This window comes from Trichosurus vulpecula, chromosome 8, assembly GCF_011100635.1.
Source record: "Trichosurus vulpecula isolate mTriVul1 chromosome 8, mTriVul1.pri, whole genome shotgun sequence".
NCBI lineage: Eukaryota > Metazoa > Chordata > Mammalia > Diprotodontia > Phalangeridae > Trichosurus > Trichosurus vulpecula.
The window spans coordinates 212,362,095-212,388,924 of NC_050580.1; the positions used below are offsets into that span (position 1 = coordinate 212,362,095).

At 37.3% G+C, this 26,830-nt stretch overlaps 1 protein-coding gene across 1 annotated transcript in view; it reads right to left on the reverse strand.

The window, feature by feature from the left end:
• SLC35F4 (solute carrier family 35 member F4) overlaps positions 1-26,830 on the reverse strand; it is a 309,305-nt gene that overhangs the window by 56,782 nt on the left and 225,693 nt on the right. The window contains 1 exon segment of the mRNA XM_036736238.1: positions 6,791-6,817. Coding sequence (XP_036592133.1) covers positions 6,791-6,817 — 27 coding nt within the window.

Here is a 26,830-nt window from a genome sequence, read left to right on the forward strand (position 1 = left end):
CATGTGTGTATATATATACATGTATATACACAGACATATGTGTGTATAATTTTCCTGATCCTTCTTGCTTCATTTTTCAGTTTATATAAGTTATCTCATCCTTCTTTGGATTTATCATGTTCATCTTTTCTTACAGTTTCAAAACATTCAATTATATTCACATATTATGAAGGTTATCATAGTGCTAAGAATCAGTTTTTTGACTGTCTATAAAATGTGGATGTTAGTACACTAAGTGTGAGATCCTTAACTAAGTGGACTATCAGAGAAGTTGAATCATATAGATCTTGACTTTCTCATGTTTAACAAAACTAACAAAAGAAGGAAGTTGTGACTAAATATATGGATGGATCAGAGGAGAGGCAAACAAAAGAATTGGCAGAACTGAATTTACCACATTCCAAAGCAGCAAGAAATATCATTCCTAGGAACATCCCATGTCAACTCGTACTGCAATACAAATAAAATCATTTGCAAAAAGACAGTCATAAAAATATTTGTTGCTTATGTATCAACATTGGTTGTTAAGGATAAAGTGGTAAAGAAATTTCAAGAAGAGCTTGTTAAGAGCCTCCAAATTAGATCAATGTAGACTCTGACATGTCATGGATTCAGTGAAAAAGTGGGAAGTAATGAGGATGGTGAGAAATATTGGAGAAAACATGGTTCAGAAAAAAAAGGAATGAGAGAAGCCAAAGATGTGCAGATTATCTGAATCCTTATTATCAAGAAAACAGTATTGTAGATAGTTCTGAATAATACCATTAAAAATGAAATACATTTTGTTTTAGCAGACAAAAGACAATGTAGCATAGTAGATAGCCAGCCTCAGAGCCAGAGGAACTGGGTTCAAGTCCTATCTCTATCACAAATTGGCTGTGTCACCCTAGGCTTAATCACTAAGTGCTCTAGGAAACTCTCTGTAAGTCTTATAAGAGAAAATGCTGACCTACATTGGTAGAGGGAGTTCCCTCATCCAGAAGTTCCCAATATCCATGAAGCCACAAGTCCAGTCTCTACATCTTTAACAGACAGGAAATGACTTATTAATGTGATATTTTTCACTGAATGAGCATTTTAATAGTCAGACCACTGATTTGTCAGGGCCAAGACAAGAATGAGTAAAAAGCAAGAATAATAATGAGAAAAATATGGCATACATAAAAATCAACTACATTTTGAACTATTTAAATAAGCAATTGGCAATAAAATGGGAGATGAACAAAAGAAATCATACTGACATCACTTATAATGACTTTACACAGAAGCTTACTCTACGTAAATCAATTGCCACAACACAAAGATCAGTAGAACCCAGAAGGTAGCTTGGTCAGCAAACATTTGACTTATCTCAAGAAGTAGAGATGACAGTCAGGGAGAACACCAGATTAAAATATCTACTCATTTGTAAAAATCTTACAAAGAAGGTTGTTGGATGATTATGAGTAGTTACTATCTGATAAAGCTGAGAGAATCAGTAGAGGGTAAGACAAGCTCAAAGATACTTTGGCAAGCTATTCAAAGAAAGATATTCCATAGGTATTCAAGGATAAAAGTGGAAGGAGGGTAACACATTATTAAAAGGAGAATTTTTTTAAAAATCATTAAAAGAACTTTTTCTCCATCAAAGAAAGTGGGACTATTACATTTGAACGCTAATATCATAACCACAGATGTGTCTATAGGGGATATAGAGATGACAAGAAAGGGAACAAAGAAAGAAAAAGCGGCCAGATTGGACCAATTATGAAAATGTTTCAGAGTTCAATATAAAAGGTGTCTGAAAAGGCATACGATGCCAAAGGTGTGGGGAAAATCTCAGACCTTATTAATACCCTCCCCCAAAAAGCAACTTAGAGAACCTCAGTACCTACTAACCTGTATGCCTATTTTCCTATCTATACAAAATCTTTATAGGAGTCACCTCTACATGAATTGAGGCATCCTCAATGATGGCATTTGCAGAGCATATGCCAACTTTCATGAATGATATTCAACCATAGATCACATATTTCCCACCTTGCAATTGACTTAGAGATACAGAGATTTTAAGGATTCATTGTGTATATTGTTTGTTGATTATGAAAAAAAAATATTTGATTTGGCAGAGCAAAAAGCTCCCTTCAGGGCTCTTTTCCAACAAAGCATCTCATATTCATTCATCAAAATTATTCAAAATTCCTTGCAAGATGTAACAACAGAAATAACTCTATTCAAGAATCCTCTGATGGTAAACAACAGGGGAGGCATAAAACAATGAGATAGAAGTTCAAAGTATTCTCCACTGTCTAGCACAGAGTACAAGTTGAAAGAGTATTCCCTGTGGATGGTGAAGTCCTCTAGACTAATTATGTTATCTCAAATAGAAATGGAGGCCACTAAATTGTACATAGAACTTATGTTGGCTTAGAAACACATATATTACTATTAACTATGCTTTGTAGTATTTTTATTTTTTTATTTTTATTTTTTTATTTTTTTAAATTAAATTTTTTATTTTTCGTTTACAATACTTAGTTCTACTTGTTCTTGAGTTTCAAATTTTCTTCCATTCCCTTCCCTTCCCCCTCCCCACAAGACAGCATGCAGTCTGATATAGATTCTATATAAGCCTCTGCATTAAACTTATTTACACAATAGTCAAGTTGCAAAGAAGAATTATGACCAATGGAATGAATCATGAGAGAGAAGAAACAAAACCAAAAAAGAAGAGAAAAAAAGAGAGAGCAAATAGTTTGCCTCAGTCTGCATTCATACTCCATGGTTCTTTCTTGGATGTAGCTAGCTTTTTCCATCATGAGTCCTTTGGAGCTGTCTTTGAACCTTGTATTGCTGAGAAAAGCCAAGTCTATCAAAGTTAGTCATCACAGAAGCAATATGTCTGTGGTTCTGTACAATGTTCTCCTGGTTCTGCCCCTCTTGCTCAGCATCATATCATGTAGGTCTTTCCAGGTTATTATGAAGTCCGTATCTTCTCCATTTCTTATAGCACAATAGTATTCCATTACATTCATATACCACAACTTATTCAGCCATTCCCCAGGTGATGGGTATCCCCTTGATTTCCAATTCTTTGCTACCACAAAAAGAGCTGCTGTAAATATTTTTGTACATATGGGTCCTTTTTCCACTTGTGTGATCTCTTTGGGATACAACCCCAGAAGTGGTATTGCTGGGTCAAAGGGTATGCACATTTTTATAGCCCTTTGGGCATAGTTCTAAATTGCTCTCCAGAATGGCTGGATCAGTTCACAACTCCACCAACAATGTAACAGTGTTCCAACTTTCCCACATCCTCTCCAGCATTTATCATTTTCCTGTTTTGTCATTTTAGCCAATCTGACAGGAGAGAGGTGGTGCCTAAGAGTTTTGTTTTGATTGGCATTTCTCTAATCAATAGTGATTTAGAGCATTTTTCCATATGCCTATAGATATCTTTAACTTTTCCCTCTAAAACCTGCCTGTTCATATCCTTTGACCATTTCTCAATTGGGGAATGGCTTTTATTCCTATAAATTTGGCTCAGTTTCCTGTATATTTTAGAAATGAGGCTTTTTTCAGAGACACTGGTTGCAAAGATTTTCTCCCAATTTTCTGCTTCCCTCCTAATCTTTGTTGTATTGGCTTTGTTTATGCAAAAACTTTCAGTTTAGCATAATCAAAATTATCCATTTTGCATTTTGTAATGCTCTCTATCTCTTGTTGGGTCATGAATTCTTCCCTTTCCCACAGATCTAATAGGTAAACTATTCCCTGCTCTCCCAAATTGCTTATAGTATCAGCCTTCACTTCTAAATCATGAACCATTTTGACTTTATTTTGGTATATGGTGTAAGATTTTGGTCTATGCCCAGTTTCTGCCATACTATTTTCCAATGTTGCCAGCAGTTTTTGTGAAATACTGAATTCTTAGCCCAGAAGCTGGATTCTTTGGGTTTATCAAAGAGTAGATTGCTATAGTAAGTGACTTCTGCATCTTGTGTACCTAATCTATTCCACTGATCCACCACTCTGTTTCTTAGCCAGTACCAGGTAGTTTTGATGACTGCTGCTTTATAGTACAGTTTGATATCTGGTATGGCTAGGCCACCTTCCCTAGCATTTCTTTTTATTAATTCCCTTGTTATTCTGGACTCTTTGTTCTTCCAGATGAATTTTGTTATTATTTTATCCAGCACTGTAAAATAATTTTTTGGTAGTTTGATTGATATGGCACTGAATAAGTTAATTTAGGTAAAATTGTCATTTTTATTATATTAGCTTGACCTAACCATGAGCAACTGATGTTATTCCATTTATTTAGATCTGACTTTATTTGTGTGAGAAGTGTTTCGTAATTGTGTTCATATAGGCCCTGGGTTTGTCTTGGCAGATAGACTCCCAAATATTTTATAGTGTCTACAGTAACTTTAAATGGAATTTCTCTATCTCTTGCTGTTGGGCTTTGTTAGCAATAAATAGGAATGCTGAGAGTTTATGTGGGTTTATTTTATATCCTGCAACTTTGCTAAAGTTGTTTATTATTTCAAGTAGTTTTTTACTTGATTCTCTAAGTAAATCATCATATCATCTACAAAAGCCTATTCTAATTCCTTCTTTTTCTTCTCTTAATGCTAAAGCTAACATTTCTAGTACCAAATTGAATAATAGGGATAATAATGGACATCCTTGTTTCAACCTAGATCTTATTGGGAATGCATCTAGTTTATCCCCATTATATATAATGCTTGCTGATGGTTTTAGGTAGATGCTATTTATAATTTTCAGGAAGACTCCATTTATTCCCATGCTTTCTAGTCTTTTTAATAGGAATGGGTGTTGTATTTTGTCAAAAGATTTTTCTGCATCTATTGAGATGATCATATGGTTTCTGCTAGTTTTGTTGTTGATATGATCAATTATGCTGATAGTTTTCCTAATATTGAACCAGCTTTGCATTCCTGGAATAAATCCTACCTGGTCATAGTGTATTATTCTTGTGATAAGTTGCTGCATTCTTTTTGCTAATATTTTATTTCAAATTTTTGCATCAATATTCATTAGGGAAATTGGTCTATAATTTTCTTTCTCTGTTTCGACTCTACCTGATTTGGGTATTAGTACCATATTTGTGTCATAAAAAGAATTTGGTAGGACTCCTTCCTCCCCTATTTTCCCAAATAGTCTACAAAGTATAGGAATTGTTCTTTAAATGTTTGATAGAATTCACATGTAAAACCATCTGGTCCTGGAGATTTTTTCCTAGGGAGTTCATCGATGACTTGCTCAATTTCTTTTTCTGAGATGGGGTTATTTAGGTAATTTACTTCCTCTTCTGTTAACCTGGGCAATTTGTATTTTTGTAAATATTCATCTATTTCCCTAAGGTTATCAAATTTATGGGCATAAAATTGGGTAAAATAATTCCTAATTATGTTTCACTTTCCTCTTCATTGGAGGTGAATTCACCCTTTTCATTTTTGGTACTCGTAATTTGGTTTTCTTTATTTTTTAGTCAAATTAACCAAGGGTTTATCATTTTTATTGTTTTTTTTTCATAAAACCAGCCTTTAGTTTTATTTATTAGTTCAATAGTTTTCTTGATTTCAATTTTATTACTCTCTCCTTTGATTTTCAGTATTTCTAATTTGGTATCTAATTGGGAATTTTCTATTTGTTCTTTTTCTAGCTTTTTCAGTTCCATGCCCACTTCATTGATCTCCTTTTGGTCTATTTTATTCATGTAAGCATTTAGAGATATGAAACTTCCCCTAAGAACTGCTTTTGCTGCATCCCATAAGTTTTGGTATGTTGTCTCATTATTGTCATTCTCTTGAATGAAGTTATTAATTGTTTCTATGATTTGTTCTTTGGCCCACTCATTCTTTAGGATTAGATTATTTAGTTTACAATTAATTTTTAGTTTATCTTTCTATGGTCCTTTATTACAAACAGTTTTTATTGTGTCATCATCTGAGAAGGATGCATTGACTATTTCTGCCTTTCTACACTGGATTATGAGGTTTTATGCCCTAGTACATGGTCAATTTTTGAGTATGTGCCATATACCACTGAGAAAAAGTATATTCCTTTTTATCTCCATTCAGTTTTCTCCAAAGGTCTGTCATATCTGCCTTTTCTAAAATTCTATTCACCTCCTTGACTTCTTTCTTGTTTATTTTGAGATTAAATTCATCAGGTTTGGGGGCAGGGGTTTGAGGTCCCCCACTAGTGTGGTTTTGCTGTCTATTTCTTCCTGTAACTCTCTTAACTTCTCCTCTAAGAATTTACATGCTATACCACTTGGTTCATATATGCTAAATAATGATATTGCTTAATTGTTTATGGTGCCTTTTTAGCAGGATATAGTGTCCTTTCTTATCTCTTTTAATTAGATCTATCTTTGCTTTTGCTTTGTCTGAGATTAGGATTGCTACTCCTGATTTTTTTACTTTAGCTGAAGCACAATATATTCTACTCCAGCCTTTTACTTTTACCCGCAGGTGTATCCCCATTTCAAATGTGTTTCTTGTAAACAACATATTGTAGGATTATGGTTTTTAATCCATTCTGCTATCTGCTTCCATTTTATGGGAGAGTTCATCCCATTCACGTTCACAGTTATGATTACAAGCTGTATCTTTTTCTCCATCCTGTTCCCCTCACCCCATTTATGCTTTTATTTCTCCCTTCCACTCCTCAAAAGAGTTTTGCTTTTGACCACCACCCTTCTCAATTTTCCCTCCCTCTTGATTCCCCTCCCTTATCTTATCCTTTTCCCCTTGTTACTTCTTCCCTCCCTTCTGACCACCCCCCCTTTTCTTTCCCCTTTCCCCTCCTACTGCCTGCAGGACAAGTTTGATTTCTATACTTATCGGAGTATGTTATTCTCTTCTTGAACCAAATCCGATGAGAGTAAAGCTCATATACTACTTTTCTCCCTCCCTTCTTTCCCTCTACTACAATATGTTTTTGTGTCTCTTCATGGGATGTAATTTACGCGTTTCTACCACCTCCTTACCTCTTCTCCCAGAATCCTCCATTTAAATCTCTTAATTTTGTTTTTTATCATTATATCTGTTATTTTATACTGACACCCACAGTCTATGTGTATCCCTTTCAATTGTCATAACTGTTTTATTCCCAAGATTGACATATTATACATATGTGTATGTGTGTGTATGTGTGTGTATACATACATATATACACACATACACACACATTAAAAATATATAAAACAATATAATCTGGGGCAGCTAGGTGGTGCACTGAGTAGAGCACTGGCCCTGAAGTCAGGAGGACCTGAGTTCAAATCCAGCCTCAGGCATTGACACATTCACTATGTGACCTTGGGCAAGTACTTAACCCCAATTGCCCTGCCTTCCCCCCTCCAAAGAGAAAAAAAAAGTATAAATAATATAATTCTACATAAGGATGTAAACAATTTGCCCTTATTGATTAGCAAGGTTTGTCGGGGTTTTTCCCCCCCTGTTTACCTTTTTATGTCTCTCTTGAGTTTTGTATTTGAAGATCAAATTTTCCATTGAGCTCCAGCCTTTCCACCAGGAAGGTTTGGAAATCCATTATTTCATTGAATGTCCATCTCCTTGCCTGAAAAATTATGCTCAATTTTGCTGAGTAGTTAATCCTTGGTTGTAGTCCAAGCTCCTTTGCCCTTCGGAATATCATATTCCAATTTCTCCTGTCATTTAATGCAGAAGCCGAAAGATACTGCGTGATCCTGACTGTAGTTCCACAATATTTGAATTGTTTCTTTTTGGCTCCTTACAGTATTTTCTCCTTGACTTGATAATTCTGAAATTTGGCTATAATATTTCTTGGAATTTTCAATTTGGGATCTCTTTCAGGGGGTGATCGGTAGATTCTTTCGATGACTATTTTCCCCTCTGGCTCTAGGACCTCAGAAAACTTTTCCTTGAGGATTCCTTGGAAAATACTGTCCAGGCTCTTTTTTTTATCATGGTTTTCTGGTAGGCCAATAACTCTTAAATTGTCTCTCCTGGATCTATTTTCCAGGTCAGTTGTTTTTCCAATCAGATAATTCATGTTTTCTTCTATTTTTCATTCTTTACATTTTGTTTGACTAGTTCTTGATGCTTAATAGAGTCATTAGCTTCCACGTGCTCAATCTAATTTTTAATGAGTTACTGTCTTCATTTTGCTTTTGAGTCTCCTTTTCCAATTGGTTGATTTTACCTTTCAGGGTATCATTTTCTCTAACTAGATTCTGAATCTCCTTAGCCATTTCACCCATTTTACTTTTTAAAAATTTGTTCTCAGGCCTCCCTTGCTAGATCTGTTCTGGCAGCGGACGCCCTATTCTTGTGAGAATTGAATAAAATTTTATTTCTGTTCCCACCCTGAGATGGCTCCTTATTAAAAATTAATTTTTTTGGACTTCCGGGGGTGGAGCCAAGATGGCGGCTGGAAAGCAGGGACTTGCGTGAGCTCTCCACCATGTCCCTCCAAAAACTTATAAAAATGGCTCTCAACAAATTCTAGAACTGCAGAACCCACAAAATAGCATAGGGAAGCAGGGATCCAGCCCAGGACAGCCTGGATGGTCACTGGATGAGGTCTATCGCACATGGAGTGGAGGGGAGCAGAGTTCAGCATGGGAGGCAGCAGGACCAGCCAGACCAGGAGCCGGGCAGAACAGGCCCTAGCACCCTGAATCAGTGAGCTGTGTCAGTTACCAGACTTCTCAAGCCACAAACACCAAAGACAACAGAGAAGGTTAGTGGGAAAACTGCGGGGGACAGAGTTCGTGGTTCGGCCACCACCCCACGGGCAGCGGGGGAGGTGCAGCTACAGAACTACAGCTGCAGTTACTTCTGGCCCCAGGCCCACGTGGTGGGAGGAATTAAGTGGCAGATCAGAGCAGGAGTGCAGATCCTGCTGAAGATTTGCATCACATCTGTGTTGGTGGTTCTTGAGGATGAAGGAGTGCTGGGGTGGCAGAGCCGGCTATATAGAAATAGCTCTGAAATCAACGGCACATCCCCTCAAGCTTGGAACAAAGTACTCTTTGCTCTACAAGCAGTCATACCCTGAGGAAAAACTCAAGGGTCAAGTAAGTTGGCTGGGAACATGGCCAGGCAGCGAAAACGCACCCATATTCAGTCTCAGACTTTGGAATCTTTCTTTGGTGACAAAGAAGACCAAAACATACAGGCTGAAGAAGTCAACAAAGTCAAAGAGCCTACACCAAAAGCCTCCAAGAAAAACATGAACTGGTCTCAGGCCATGGAAGAGCTCAGAAAGGATTTGGAAAAGCAAGTTAGAGAAGTAGAGGAAAAATTGGGACGAGAAATGAGAATGATGCAAGAAAACCATGAAAAACAAGTCAATGACTTGCTAAAGGAGACCCAAAAAAATACTGAAGAAAATAATACCTTAATAAATAGACTACCTCAAATGGCAAAAGAGCTCCAAAAAGCCAATTAGGAGAAGAATGCCCTGAAAGGCAGAATTAGCCAAATGGAAAAGGAGGTCCAAAAGACCACTGAAGAAAATACTACCTTAAAAATTAGATTGGAGCAAGTGGAAGCTAGTGACTTGATGGGAAATCAAGATATTATAAAACAGAACCAAAGGAATGAAAAAATGGAAGACAGTGTCAAACATCTCATTGGAAAAACCACTGACCTAGAAAATAGATCCAGGAGAGATAATTTAAAAATTATTGGACTACCTGAAAGCCATGATCAAAAAAAAGTCTAGATATCATCTATCAAGAAATTATCAAGGAGAATTGCCCTGATATTCTAGAGCCACAGGGTAAAATAGAAATTGAAAGAATCCACAGATCGCCTCCTCAAATAGATCCCAAAAAGAAAACTCCTAGGAACATTGTCACCAAATTCCAGAGCTCCCAGGTCAAGGAGAAAATACTGCAAGCAGCCAGAAAGAAATGATTTGAATATTGTGGAAAAACAATCAGGATAACACAGGATTTGGCAGCTTCCACATTAAGGGACCACAGGGCTTGGAATACAATATTCCAGAGGTCAATGGAGCTAGGATTAAAACCAAGAATCACCTACCCAGCAAAACTGAGTATCATGCTCCAAGGTAAAACATGGATTTTCAATAAAATAGAGGACTTTCAAGCTTTCTCAGTGAAAAGACTAGAGCTGAATAGAAATTTGACTTTCATACACAAGAATCAAGAGAAGCATGAAAAAGTAAACAAGACAGGGAAATCATAAGGGACTTACTAAAGTTGAACTGTTTTTTTTTACATTCCTACATGGAAAGATGATGTGTATGATTCATAAGACCTCAATATAATAGTAGCTGAAAGGAATATGCATATATTTATATGTATATACATATATATATATATATATATACATATGTCTGTGTCTATGTATGTATATATGTAGGTGTGTGTATATATATGTATATATATATATGTGTATATATACATATATATGTGTATATATATATATATATATATATATACACAGAGGGCACAGGGTGAGTTGAATATGAAGGGATGATATCTAAAAAAATAAAAACAAATTAAGGGATAAGAGAGGAATATATTGAGAGAGGGAGAGATAGAATGGGGCAAATTATTTCGCATAAAAGTGGCAAGAAAAAGTGTTTCTGTAGGAAGGGAAAAGGGGGCAGGTGAGGGGGAATGAGTAAATCTTGCTCATATTGCATTTGACCTGAGGAGGGAATAACATACACACTCAATTGTGTGTCTTACTCCACAGGAAAGAAGGAGGAAGAAGATAAAAAAGGGGGGATGATAGAAGGGAGGGCAGACAGGGGGAGGAGGTAATCAAAAACAAACACTTTCAAAAAGGGACAGGGTCAAGGGAGAAAATTCAATAAAGGGGGATAGGTTAGGAAGGAGCAAAACATAGTTAATCTTTCACAACATGAGTATTGTGGAAGGGTTTTACATAATGATACGCATGTGGCCTATGTTGAATTGCTTGCCTTCTTAGGGAGGGTGGGTGGGGAGGGAAGAGGGGAGAGAATTTGGAACTCAAAGTTTTAAAAACAGATATTCAAAAACAACAACAACAAAAAAGTGTTTTCATGCAACTAGGAAATAAGATACACAGGCAATGGGGCATAGAAATTTATCTTGCCCTACAAGAGAAGGGAAAGGGGGATGGGAGGGGAGTGGGGTGACAGATGGGAGGGCTGACTTGGGAACAGGACAACAAGAATATACCCCATCTTGGAGTGGGGGGAGGGTAGAAATGGGGAAAAAATTTGTAATTCAAACTTTTGTGAAAATCAACGCTGAAAACTAAATATATTAAATAAATTTAAAAAAAAATACCTCCCTAACTTGGTTTTTAAAATTCTCCCTTAGCTCTTCCAGGAATGCTTTTTGGGCTTGAGACAGTTCACACTCCCTTTTGAGGTATTAGATGTCGATATAGTGACAATGCTGTCCTCTTCTGAATTGGTATTTTGATCTTCCCTTTCTCCATAAAAAAATCAGTAGTGCTCAGGTTTTTTGTATTCTTCTTCATATTTGTTAGCTTTTTCCTGGCTTCAAAGTGGATTTCTGCTTTTCAGGCTCAGGAAGCTCTGTCCCAGGTTTCTCATTCTGAGAATTGTGAGCCTAGTTACTGGCTTTGTGTGTTATGGCCTCCAGTTTTCTGAGGTGTGGGGGAGGGGTCATCTGACTTCTGGAAGTCTCCTCTTCCCCTGGGGCTGCTCTCCAGCATGGGTGGTCTCAGCCACGGTCTGTGCTAGAGTCTGCCACTTCCCCTGGCTGCACAAAGGCACATCTGGGTTCTGGTGTTGACCCTTGTTAGCTCCTCCCTTCTGGGAGTCAGGAATTCCCACTATTTGGCTACTGAAGCCCCACTTTTGGCTCCTCTATTCCAAGGTTTTTCCCGAGGTATTCTCTGGGTCAGGGAGGGAGGGAGGGATAAGAGCCATTTACCTGAAGAAGTCGAATTTCAAATCTTTGGGCTGCAAGCTTCAGGAGGGGACGTCTCATGGCCACAGGGGCTGCACTGCTGCCTCCCATTGCTTTGACAGACTCCCATCCTGTGCTATGAGGCCTGGGGATCTCCGCCAGTTTCGGGTGCCCAGCTTTCTCCCAGTCTGGATCTCTGGCTGGTTTCCACAGCTGCTTCTGCTTTGGTGTGGTCTAGTGCAACTCTGTACCCCGGGCACTCTCCCAGCCTACAGATCCATCCTGTTGACCTTGAGAACTCTCTTGGCTTGGAAATTTGCCCCACTCAGTCTACTAGTGGCTTCTAACTCTCTCAGATCTGCTCAGATTCACTTTTTTAGAGGTGTCTGACAGAATTTGTGAGAGAGCTCCGGTAAGATGCTGTTTTCACATGGCCATTTGGCTCTGCCCCACCCCCCACACCCAATTCTCATAGTATTTTTATTTAAGTATTTTCCAATTATATTTTAATCTGGTTTGGGCCATACTCAGGAGTGATGAGGCCCGTGGACTAGGCGTTTGACAACCTCTGCTCTAAACTGCCTATTATCCAGATTACAACATGTATTTGGATGAATAACTTACAGAATTCATCCATTGATGTGAATCTGTAAGACTAATATTTATAGATGGATAATTTGTTGAGCCTGAAATCAAAAAGGAGGAGGTGAGGGGGCTGGGTTACTTTCAGGAAACTGCAACATTCCTTTAACAACCCCAAACTTGCCACAGAGACAAAGACTTATCTTTTTAATATTAACATTCTGTTCAGCTTACTATATGGCACAAAGATATTCTGAAAAATTAAAATGGAATATCAAAGGGGAGGGAACTGGTGAGGCACCTGGCAGGTATGAGAAAACTCTGTAACATATAAGGAACTTTGAGGAATAGGAGAAAATACGTAATCAAAGAAATTTATGATAAGAAAAGAATTTGGTGATAGAAGACAATTAGACCCATAGTGCTCCATTGGTACCCTTGTAATGTCAGGAGAAAGAGAGGAAGGTTTCTAGCAGGTTGGATGGATCCTCTGTGGCAAACTCATGGGAGAGCATGAAGAAGAGTTGAATGAAAATGCAGACATAGGTAGGGTGCTATCTGTATCATTGAAGGGAACTTTTAAAATGAGAGAATCACAGAATCATTTGAGTATTTGAATATTCATGCACCATAACTGTATATCTCTATAGTCATTTCCCAGTCTGTGAATATATACTCTGTTTCCAGTTTTTTTCCTACTCTGATAAATGCTGCTATAAATATTTTGGTAGATATGGGATCTTTTGTTCTATCATTGACTTTCTCTGAGTCAAGGGTTATGGCCATTTTAGTTATTTTATTAACACAATTAACAGATAGTTAGTACAGTAGAGAGCAAGGTACCACAGTGAATAGAGTTTGAGGCTCAGAGTCATGACGTCCTGAGTTTGAATCCTAATTCAGATAGCTATATATGACTCTGAACAAGTTACTTAATCTTTCTCAGCTTCAGTTTCCACATCAATAAAATAGGATGAGGAAAATACTAGTACATGTTTTGTGCTGATTGTTACAAGAATCAAATGAGATAATATATGTAAAAGTGCTTTGTAAATCTTAAAATGCTTTATAAGTGCTAGCACTTTATTAAAATTATGATTCTAAATGGCTTTCTAGAATTATTGAGCCAATTTACAACTCTACTAAGAGTGTTTTTGTGTGGCTAGGTGATGTAACGAATAGAGCACCAAGCCTAGAATCAGGAAGACCTGAGTTCAAATCCAGACTTAGACATTTACTATCTGGGTAACCTTGTGCAAGTAATTTCTCCATTTGTCTCAGTTTCTTCATCTATAAAATGGAGCTAACAATGGCACCTATCTTGTAGAGTTGTGATGATAAAATGAGATCGTATTTGTAAAGCGCTTAGCACAGTGTCTTACACGGTGCTATATAATTGCTATTATTTTTCCACAATCCTTCTAATGTTAGTTATTCCCATCTTTCAACATCTTTGGTCAAACTTCTTATCATGAGACTAACAGTAATTCCTACCACAGTAAAAGAACTATAATAAGCTTCCTTAGAAGACATAGCAGGTTCAGTTTCATGTAACTATGTTTGCAAAAGAAATTTGATTAGAATTTTTCTAGTTAGCTATAAATGGCCTTAAAAAATAGTAGCAGCCTTTGAGTAGTTGACATTGAAACAATAAAAGACAACTTCTATACAGATACAGAAGATAAAGGGGCAGTAAGTTAAACAAATAAAAAAAGTTTATGAGGAAAGAAAACTATAATCAGATTTGGGAGATAAGAAATAATATTACTAACACACTGAAAATGTGACTTATTTAGCATTTCAGAAAAAATTAATTCAACAGCCATATGAGACTTCTGTATTCAATGGATTTGTGTTGTCATTGACATGAATATTCTCTATCAGGGAAAATCACAACCCAGTCTTGTTTTCTCGTCTTGGGATATTATTTTTTATACACTCTCTCCAAAGATATTCCACAGATGACCTACCTGATATATTGAAGACCTCTTCCAGATCTTTTAAAAAATTTTGTAAATATTAGTGTAACACTCAGAATGTCCACTTATTACCTACATGTCCAGTTCATCTTCTTTACTGATCCCACATTTCCTTTCTACCATTTCTTGTACATAGGTCATTATTGGAAACATCTTGTATCTTAGTTACAACCACTACAAGTCTCTTCATTGTCTTTTTGGATCATATGGAATTTTAATTCTTCAGAAAATTGTGCTATTTCAAGATTTGCATCCATACAGTATTTCTAGGAGATTTGTGTTGTGTTTTTAATGTGTTTTTGCACCTGGGAACATTTTAGCTTTGCTGAAAACATTGGGCTATTTGACAAATGTAAAGCACCAAGTGTGAGAGGTCAGAAAGATATGAACTCAAATATGGCCTCAGACACTTACCAGATATGTGACTCTGGACAAGTCGTTTAACCAGCTGATTCAGTTTTCTCATGTGTAAAATGAGAATAAAAATAGCACCTACCTACCAGGGTGGTCATGAGGACCAAAGATTAGATAATATTTCTACAGTATTTAGCAAAGTGCCTGGTCCATGTCTACCAAGCTGCCTCTGAAGTCACTTAAGATCCTCTTCAACCTGGCTTCACCTTACCTTTATATCCTTAAATATCTCTATACACAATCTACTGGACTACAGGATGCCCCAGTCTTACCCTTCCCTCAACAGCCTCTGTTCATTTAAACATGCTAAACACAAGCCTGGAACCTCTTCTGTATCTCTACCTGAAATCCTTCTTCTTTGAGATCCATCTCAGGTGCTACCTCATGTTAAAAGTAATCCTTCTCTCCTTCAATCTTTTATGTGACTTATTGACCTATCCTACACACTTAATTCTTTTCAGAGTTATGGTAATCTGTTAACATGTGCCATTTCCACTATTTGACTATAAACTCCTGGAGGTGAGGAACTGTGTTGCCTTCTCAACTTTGTATCTCCATAACCTACTAAAGTAGTTGAACAAGAAATTACCATTTGAACTGCTATGCATCTGGGCATAGTGTTAACTAATATTCATGATGGTGACCCTGAAACATTGTCAAGGCTTGAATTACCTTTTGAGTCATCAAAAAACTTATACTATTTGCAGCTTACTGTGTGAATTTTATTTTCTCATGTTTAAGTATTGAACTCAAAGTCAGAAGACAGATTCAAGTCTCTGTTCTATTACCTACTAGTAACATGATGAGAAGCAACTTATTTAACTTCTATGAGACTTAGTTTCCTCATCTGTAAAATAGGGATAACAATTTTTGCATTACCTAAACTGCAAAGTTATTAAAGTTTTTATATGCCATAAACAAATATGATATTATTATTTTTGAAAATGCTATTTACATATGTGCAAATATTCAGTAGTGCAGATTGGCAATGGTGGCTGAACTGATGATCTACTCCTTCCTTATAATGGCTCCTCACCTTGGGAATGTGGACATGTTCACTCTTTCCCAAGTCCCCAGCCCACCCTCTGGATATTAGCTCACCCCTTCCTTAGTCAGTTGACTGAGTTCCACTCAGCCCTTAGCCAGAGAAAGAAAAAAGAAAGAAAGAAAGAAAGAAAGAAAGAAAGAAAGAAAGAAAGAAAGAAAGAAAGAAAGAAAGAAAGAAAGAAAGAAAGAATGAAAGAAAGGGAAAAGACCAATGACGGGAATGAATTTTCCTGAGTCTACTAACCTCTGAGAAAAGCAACCTTCTTTTTACAAATCTCCTTACATGATTTAATTCTGTTGAATGATGACTCAATAGCCTAGTGAAATCATCTTGAAGCACATGATTTAGTTTCCTCTGCTTCTGAGGAGCTTATAAGGTTTATTAACAAATAATAAAAACCCACAAAAATTTCATATAGCTCAAGCCCCCAGCTGGGGTCAGTCCTTTCCCTACCTCTCCAACAATTCATATAAACTGAAGAACATCTGTTCTTTGACTCTTTGTGTGTACTAACCAAACACTACTGATTTTCCCCTTCAAATAAAGAACAAATATACACAAATCATAAAAAAGTTACTACCAGTCAATATTTTATAACAATACATTTTATAACAGATACATTTTAAGATACTAGGAAAATCAAGAATTATGAATAAACTTTTAAATAGTGAAATTTTGAAGTAAATGTCTGCTCTATACAACAGATAGTGAATACAGTTTAAAACACTTCCCCAGCTTCTATGCACCCCAGAGAACAACCACAATCTGTTACAGTCACATTTCCTTCTCAAAGGTTTGAATAGGCAGAGATGGTAAACTGAGAGAACTCCCTCTCTCCCTCCATTATCCCCTCTCTCTCTCTCCTCTCATTCTCTCTCTCTCTCTCTCCTCTCATTCTCTCTCTCTCTCTCTCTCTCTCTCTCTCTCTCTCTCTCTCTCACTCTCTGTCTCTTTCTCTGTCTCTCCCTGTGTCTCTCTGTCTCTCTCTCCATCTGTGTGTGTGTGTGTGTGTCTGTCTGTCTGTCTGTCTGTCTGTCTGTCTCTCATAAATTTAGGCTATCTGTCAAGACTACAATTCCCATGCAGTTAGTCTTTGGAAGCCTTCTTCCTGCCTGCAGTGGCTTAGTTTCCTCCAAAACTGATCACACTCAATAGATATGTCTATTCACTATTACTCAGAATATACAATAAACTGGAGAACTCTGCCATCAAACCAACCTAAAGAACAAAAAGTTTACTATAAATAGAATAGAAAAAAATCTAGAATTTTTCTATTTTTCTTCTTCCTAAGGCTTTAGGCTAAGGGTACACATAGACAAATGGACAAAAGTTATCAAGAAAATGTTTTTTTTATTCTAGAGGTCATCTAGTCCCACCCCTTTATTTTTCAAATGAGGAAAATGAGATCCAGAAAGATGAAGTGAGCTTACCCAAGGTCACTGAGTGGCACTGAGCCATAACAACATATAATCAAACAAAACAGGCAAAAGATGGGTAAACTGTTGCCTACAAGCCTCAGAATTTTAAAGGTAGAACCCAATTAATTAACAAAAAGAATGTGTTGGACTAGATAGCCTACAAGGTTGTCTAGCTCTCAAACTATATTTATCATCCTAAAATCCCATGTACATATTGTAAGTATGTACAGCTTGTATTTAAAAACAAAAAAAGAACATTTCAAGTCCATCTGAAAATCTACTGCCTCTGGAGTTGTTTTGTGGAAGGAAGGAAGGAAGGAAGGGAGGGAGGGAGAGAGGAAGGGAGAAAGGGAGGAAGGAAAAAAGAAAAAATACACATACAAATGTGTGTGCACATGTGTATTTTAGTCAATGAGTATATGGTTCTTTTTCCAACCATTCTGGAAAACAATTTTCAAATTTCACCCAAAGGGCTATCAAATGGTGCATACCCTTTTACCTAGCAATACCACTACTAGGCCTATATCTCAAAGAGATCAAAGAAAAGGGGGAAGGACCTATATGTACACAAATATTTTAACAGCTCTTTTCATGGTGGCAAAGAATTGGAAATTGAAGAGATCCCCATCAACTGGTAAATAGCTGAATGAGTTGTGGTATATGATTGGGATGGAATACTATTATGCTATAAGAAATGATGAGTAGGATGCTCTCAGAAAAACCTGGGAAGACTTATATGAACTGATGCAAAGTGAAGTGAGCAGAAGCAGGAGAACATTGTATACAATAACAGAAATATTGTATGATGATCAACTGTGAATGACTTAACTATTCTCAGCAGTATAATAATCCAAGACAATTCTGAAGGACATATGATGAAAAATGCTCTTTACCTTCAGAAAAAAGAATTGTTGGATTCTGAATACAGATCAAAGCATACTGTTTAACTTTGTTTTACTTGTTCTTTTTGTCTGTGTTTTCTTTTGCAACTTGGTTAATATGGAAATATGTTTTGCATGACTTCACATGTATAATCTATATCAATTTGCTTGCCTTCTCAAGGAGGTAGGAGGAGAGGGAGAAAGAGAATTTGGAACTCAAAATTTTAAAGAATGAATATTAAAGGTGTTTTTACATGTAACTGAGCAAAAATAAGATAAGAAAAAAGTGTGGTATATGATTTTGATGGAATAGTATTGTGCTATAGCTGGGAAGACTTTTATGACCTGATGCAAAGTGATATGAGCAGAACCAAAACAAGTGTCCACAGTAATAGCCATATTGTAACAATAATCAGCTCTGAAAGATTTAGCTACTCTGATCAATACAATGATCCAAGACAATTCCAAAGGACTGATACTGAAAAATGCTATCCACCTTCAGAGAGAGAACTGCCTGATGAACTCTGAATACAAATTGAAGCATACTTTTTCCGTTTTCTTTATTATTCTTTCTTTTTCTGCAACATACCTAAAATGGACACATGTTTTACATATACGTGATTTCATGTGTATAATTGATATCATATTGCTCGCCTTTTCAATGGATGAGGGAGAGGCTGGCATAAGGGAGAGAATTTGGAACTAAAATTTTTTTGAATGTTGAAAATGGATAATGGTTTGTTAAATAGATATACAATTCTGATTCTGCTGAACTTGCTTCATATCCCTTATATAGCCTTTCCATGTTCCTTTGCACATTTTACATTTGTGACATCTTTAATTCTTATAGTCCAATCCTAGGGGCCCTTGGTTCATGTCACTCAAGTCTTACTTTCCTTAAGCCAATAGAAAGACGATAAGTTTCTGCACGAATTATCCAGTAAGGAAATACAATATCTTAGTTGGCTACCAGGTGATACTTTATTCCTGCCACCAGCCCAGTGGTCTCATTAAGTATCCCTCCTGTGCATGTATGGTACAGCCTTTCTAAAAAACTGTGAAATCCCCAGTGGCCACCAGAGGACTTTCAGACTGAAGATCCCTTCATTCCCCTATGCTGAACTCGTGACTTCAAGGAGTGGTATTTACGAAGGGTGGAATTAATGTAAGGGATAACATGAAATCTTCTTTAAAATGTTAAAATATGAAATCTGTGGTCTATACACATAGTTCACAAGTCCCCAGCCTTTTTTCCTGTGCTCTTCTTTCTCAGTCACTGCCCTCCCCAATTCATATCCATGGAGTTAAAAACTGTGTTGCAATCATATAGTTTATTGAACATAGAAGAAATAACAGTAATTAAATAGTTCTTTACAGGACTAATTGTCTCCAGTCTTCTCTTAAACTTCTTCATCCTTGAATTCCTAGATTTGGGGGGGAATGATAGGGGGAAATACTCAAACCACACATACACGTAATTCATGGAGAGAAGTAACAGAAAGGGAGTACATTCAGGACTCCATCATACTCCAGGATCATAGGCTGTAACAGGGGAAACAGGGAGGAAGGGCAATAAGAGGAATTAGTGAGAATCTTCCCCTCCAGCTCACCAACTGAGGAAACCTCTAATTTTAAGGAATATTTTCTCTTGTTATCAAGCCTAGATTGGTGTCTTTGCAAGTTCCACAAGAATAGTGTAAGCTTTTTATGAAAAGTTTTCTTATCTAGATAAATTATATCTAGACTGGCATGATTTATTCTTGTTAAAGCCATGTTTATTCTTTGTAATCAGCATATCCCTTTCTAGATATTAAGCAATCATCTCTTTGATCTGTTCAGGAATTTTTCCAAGGATGAAGGCAAGATAACTGGCCTACAGTTTGTAGAGTCTGACATTTGTTTTAAAAACATGGAACAACATTTGTTCTTCTCCAATCTTGTGGTACTTTACCCATTTTTATGGTCTTTCAAATATCACTGACAGCTCACCAATCACATCAGCCAGTTCTTTCAGGACCCAAAGATGCAGTTAATCTGGGTTATCTTGGATTTATCAAGAGCAAATAAATTCTCTCTTTCTCTTTACTTTTCTTAGGCATCAACTCTCTGTTAGTCATTTTCGCTCTGTCACTTCCAGCATAAAGATCATATTTTTTGCAGAGAAAACAAAAACAAAATACAAATTAAACAGCTCACTTTCTCTTGTGTTGTCATTTATCACCTTCCCAACCACTCTAAAGTAAAGGTCTTATCCATTCTTCAATTCTTTCTTTTCCTCCCCCATAGAAATATAAGAGTCATTTCAGGTCATTAAAGTGTTCGTTGACAGCCTTAGCACATTATGAACTTCAGTGCTCTTTATGCTATTTTTACAAGATGGTGCCTTACTCTTTTTGTTTGTTTGTTTTTGAGAGGGGAGGAAGGGCAATTGGGGTTAAGTGACTTGCCTAAGGTCACACAGCTAGTAAGTGTGTCAAGTGTCTGAGGCTAGATTTCAATTCAGGTCCTCCTGACTCCAGGGCTGGTGCTCTCCTCACTGCGCCACCTAGCTGCCCAGATGCCTTACTCTTATTCATATTCTATCACCTGGCCTTACTTCTATCTTCTCTGTATTTCTCTTTAAAATCTAAGTAGGATGAATATGGTGGCTTATTTCCAGGATGGCTCATAGATTTCTTGAATTCTGAGCTGCAGGTGGATATGTTAACTGGGTGTATAAACTAAGTTCATCATTAATCTAATGAGTCTCCAGGAGCAGGGAGCCACTAGGATGACTAAGGTGAGGCAAGCACAGGTTGGAAATGAAGAAGGTCAAAGCTCCCACGTCAGTTGGTAATGGCATCACACCCATGATTAGCCCCTGACCTTTCAGTGTGGGCAAGATAGGAAGACCTGATTTTAAACATAAATTAACAAAAAAATAAACAGATAGATAGATGATAGATAGACAAATAAAATCTAAGTTGATTGTTGAGTTCCTTGATCACACATTAGACTTTCTTCATTGGACTATTTTTTGTGTCTTCAGAATTTCATTCTTAAGTATTCTTCATCCCACTTACTATGATTTCCCCTGAAGTAGCAAAGATGGTGAGGTAATAGTGGCAATGGACATAAGGAAATATACATGTCTGTTAAAACCAGTTTATGAAGAGTAACTAGTTCAGTAAAACACAATTTAAAGTAGAATAAAGGAATGCACTTAGAAAAATTGCTAGCCACACCCAGCCTAAGAAATGGGAAATTGAAAAAATTCAGTTTGCCATTAGTCATCACGGGTAGAAGCTGCCCTCCCTTGTTACTATGGGGCAGATGGGAAATTGTGCCTATTTCTCCAGAAGAGAGCCACCCTACACGACTATGGACAGGAGCATATTAATGCTCTCATTACTACTTTGGCAGGTCTCGAGCTTCCTCCACTTCTATTCCTTTCTCCTTATCTATTCTTTCCCTTCCCCCTTCAGGGGCCTCATCCAGCCCCCTATACACCTGGATGCTGGTCCTTTAAGGGCACAGAAAGGCTGTTTGGCTTCTTTGTAACTTGAATCATTAAAAAACACCCAGTCTGAGGGTAATTGGGGCCAGAAGTTTTATTAGAGCTCCACCTGCCTACTGGGATTGCTTTCCTAACTTTCTGTGGCTGGTTGCCCTGGTGATTGTAAAATTAGAAGTGACTACCGTTTGGTATCATTTTAAATTTGAAAGTCATATTATTTTAATTTCCTGTAAAGAGTAAAGTTGTTTTAAATTGCATTTTATGGTCTCCATGTGCTTCATTGCAATTTAACACTTGACCTGAATCACTGCGCTAGCCTAGGTTTTCTCCTAAGTTTGCAACAAGGGACATACCCACTGTGCTAGAGGCCCTCCTCACTTTATTTTGACATCACAAGGGTAACAGTGAAGAATTCTGGCTGTCCAAATTCCGTCCTTCACTGTCCTATCACACATTTCCTTGCTGACACTTTTACTCCTGTTCTTTCTCAAAGTTCTTTGTTGATTATATGTGGTCACCTGTTCATACCCATCATGCACATCTCCTATGCTCTCTGTGTGATGCTCCTTTTTAATTTTTCAGAAGTTTTTGTATTGCATGTCTCACTTCCAGTAGAATATTAGCATTGGTAAGATATGGTTTTGCCTTTATGGGGAGCTTGGGGTGAAGAACAGAGCTTTACAGTTTCCTGAAAGCAGTCTAGTCCCCTTGCCTTCTCCTTTTGGATTCCAGACTCAACTCATTGTCCATATGTAATGTCAATTCCAGAGGTAAATACTGATCCAAATACATGTTTTAGTCTGGGAAATAAACATTTTATATGCAGTTGATCCTTTGTGTGTGAGTGATTGTAATAGCAATTTAGATTTGAAGATCTTTCCCACCCATTAATAGGTCACGTGACCTGCTTACATCATGGGAAGCCTAAGTCACATGTGGTGGAGCTTGCTGAGAGGAAAAGGAAATTGTTTCACAGGAAATGTTGAGAGAGCAGTTACTACAGTTAGAACTGAAGGAAAGAGCAGACATGGTGGCTATGAGTGTATTTGTGGGAAGGCCCCAGCAGGGGGCAGAGAGGTTTTGGGATGGCGAGGCTCCAGGTTGTAATGTTGTGTGTGGAATGTTTTACTACTGTACTAGACTGGACAAATGGCTTGTGGGATATGGTTCTCTGGGTCTGAATAGATGGTTTACTTATTCTAACTTCTATGTGGAAAGTCACAAATCTTTTGCGATACAGAACTACATAGGCATTTTGACAATTATCATCTATATTATGTTTATTGCCTTGCTGATACAGCGATAAGGCCAAATTATATTTTGGTTAGAGCTCTTTTGCAGGAGGCTTTGAAGTGTTCTAGACCCTGATGCCACCTAGAAAATACCATCCAAAAATGCATCTTAATACTTCACCATCCACAGAGAATCCCTCTTTAATTTTTACTCTGTGCTAGACAGTGATGAATACCTTTGCTGAGCATATATCTCCTCATTTTATATCTCACCTGTTTATAATCAGAAGGTTCTTGAACAGGTTTATTTCTATTATTATGTCTTTCAAGTAATCTTGAATGATTTTGATATATGAATATGAGGCATCTTGTTGGGAAAAATGCCCTAAAGGCAGCCTTTTGTTCCAACAAATCAAATGCTTTTTCATAATCAACAAACCATAGTCACAATGAGATCATATATTCTCTGCATCTTTTAGTCAAGTGCAAAGTAGTAAAGATGTGGCCAATGATCAAATATAATTTATGAAAGACTACTTATTTTTTACAAATACCTTCATTAAGCATGTCTTGATTCGTGTTTGGATAGCCATAAAGATTGTGTATAGATGGGACAGAAGTTATATAAGTTGATAAATTAATCATCTTTTTTTCAGTATTAAAAATGCCCAAGCTTTTTACTACATTTTAAGTATCTTCCCTTGCTTAAAATATTATATACTGATCCTCAATACCATCACATTTCATCCAAGCTTTTTCTGCTTTTTTTTTCCTTTTTATTGTCATTTTTACCACCTGGGACTACGGAGTTAGGTAGTCCCAACACAAATGGGACTACAGCACTGGAGTCAAACTGTTATGGCTCTACCATCTTTGATGGAGAAAAATTCCTTATGATGATTTTTACAAATATTTTCCCTTTTTTGTTTATTGCCCTCCTTCCCTTTTCATCCTTAAATGCCCATGGGGGTAACTGCTTCTTTGGATATCTTGCCAAATTTTCTTTTCTGTTTTTGAGATGATATTGATCATAATCCTACAACATCCTCCTTTATAAGATTTTGCAGAGGATTAGGTATTCTAACCTGGTGTTAGCTGTTACCACTTTCTGCTTTCCAACTAAGTCAGATGTTTGCTGATGAAGATACTTTCTGAGCTTGTTTAATCCTTTTGCTGTGTCAATAGATTTACATTCATTAAGCTACTCTATATAATTATTACAGCCAGTGACGAACATTTCTGTTTTACATTTCCTATTTTTACTGTAATTTATTATTTAAAGAGCTCAGATATGATCTATTTCACTTTGCAGTGTTATTTGGTACTCACCAAAGTGAAATAGTGATAAATGTTATTGCTTTTCTTCTAGCTAAAAAAATCATTTAAAAATATTTAGATCTTTGATCTGGTTAGAATTGTTGTGGTACATGGTATAAGGCATGAATACTATTAATTTTGACCACTTAACCACTCTCTCTCAAATCAAGAGGACTATAAGGACAGGTTGCTCAATGTCCTAATCAATGCCAAGTCACAATCCGCTAAAATGTTTGTCTGAGTCATACTAAGAACTCTCACAGACGTTAAAGGTCATCTAAATCACTTCCTTCATTTTACAGAAGATAGAATTGAGACCCAATTGTCTAAGATGACATGGTCTTTGTTCTCAAGTGCCTCAACATTTAGTAGGAAAGATAAGGTATTTAGACTAATAAATACAATAAAATTAAGAATGGAAAAAGTGGGGGCAGGGCCAAGATGGCAGCTGGAAGGCAGGGACTTCCTTGAGCTCCCCACCCAGGTCCCTCCAAACACTTATAAAAATGGCTCTGGAGTGCAAATTCTAGGAGTGCAGAACCCACAAAATAGCAGAGGGAAGCAGGGCTCCAACCCAAGACATCTTGGATGGTCGCGGGGTAAAGTCTATCACATGGAACTGGGAGCAGAGTGGAGCAGAGACCAGTGTGAGCCCCACTTGGACCAACCAGACTGGGAGCCAGGCAGAACAGGCCCTAGCACCCTGAATCAGTGAGCTGTGGGAGTTACCAGACTTCTCAACCCACAAACACCAAAGAAAACAGAGAAGGTTGGTGGGAAAAGCTGCTGGGACAGAGTGAAAGGAGTTTGCAGTTTGGCCACTGTCCTGGGGCCAGTGGAGGAGGTGTAGCTACAGAACTACAGCTGCAGTTTCTCCTGGCCCCAGGCCCACCCTGTGGGAGGAATTAAGTGGAGGATCTGAGCAGGAGTGCAGAGCCAGCTTAGATCTGAGTCCGGTCTGGGTTGGCGGTTCTTGGGAGAGGAGTAGTGCTGGTGTGGCAGAGCTTGCTGTGCAGAAATAGTTCTGAAAACAACATCACAGCCTGTCAAGCTTGGGACAGAGTATTCTCTACTCTACAAGCAGTCACACCCCAATGAAAAACTCAAGGGTCAAGTAAGTTGGCTGGGAACATGGCCAGGCAGCGAAAACAGACTCAGATTCAGACTCAGACATTGGAATCTTTCTTTGGTGACAAAGAAGACCAAAACATAGAGCCAGAAGAAGTCAACAAAGTCAAAGAGCCTACATCAAAAGCCTCCAAGAAAAACATGAACTGGTCTCAGGAAGAGCTCAGAAAGGATTTGGAAAAGCAAATTAGAGAAGTAGAGGAAAAATTGGGAAGAGAAATGAGAAGGATGCGAGAAAACCAGGAAAAACAAGTCGATGACTTGCTAAAGGAGACCCAAAAAATACTGAAGAAAATAATACCTTAATAGACTACCTCAAACGGCAAAAGAGCTCCAAAAAGCCGATGAGGAGAAGAATGCCTTGAAAGGCAGAGTTAGCCAAATGGAAAAGGAGGTCCAAAAGACCACTGAAGAAAATACTACCTTAAAAATTATATTGGAGCAAGTGGAAGCTAGTGACTTGATGAGAAATCAAGATATTATAAACAGAACCAAAGGAATGAAAAAATGGAAGACAATGTGAAATATCTCATTGGAAAAACACTAACCTGGAAAATACATCCAGGAGAGATAATTTTAAAATTATTGGACTACCTGAAAGCCATGATCAAAAAAAGAGCCTAGATATCATCTTTTAAGAAATTATCAAGGAGAACTGCCCTGATATTCTAGAGCCAGAGGGTAAAATAGAAATTGAAAGAATCCCCTGATTGCCTCCTGAAAAAGGTCCCAAAAAGAAAACTCCTAGGAATATTGTCACCAAATTCCAAATCTCCCAGACTGCAAGCAGTCAGAAAGAAACAGTTTGAGTATTGTGGAAACATAATCAGGATAACACAAGATCTAGCAGCTTCTACCTTAAGGGATCGAAGGGCTTGGAATACGATATACTGGAGCTCAATGGAGCTAGGATTAAAACCAAGAATCACCTACCCATCAAAACTGAGTATCATGCTCCATGGTAAAATATGGATTTTCAATAAAATAGAGGACTTTCAAGCTTTCTCAGTGAAAAGACCAGAGCTGAATTGAAAATTTGACTTTCAAACACAAGAATCAAGAGAAGCATGAAAAGGTAAACAAGAAAGAGAAATCATAAGGGACTTACTAAAGTTGAACTATTTTGTTTACATTCCTACACAGAAAGATGATGTGTATAATCCATGAGACCTCAGTATTAGGGTAGCTGAAGGGAATATATGTATATATATATATATCTATATCTATATATATATGTATATATAGATATAGATATAGATATAGATATACTTAGAGGGCACAGGTTGAGTTGAATATGAAGGGATTATATCTAAAAAAATCAAATTGAAGGATGAGAGAGGAATATATTGAGAGAGGGAGAAAGAGAGAGATAGAATGGGGTAAATTATCTTGCATGAAAGTGGCAAGAAAAGGTAGTTCTGTAGGATGGAAAGAGG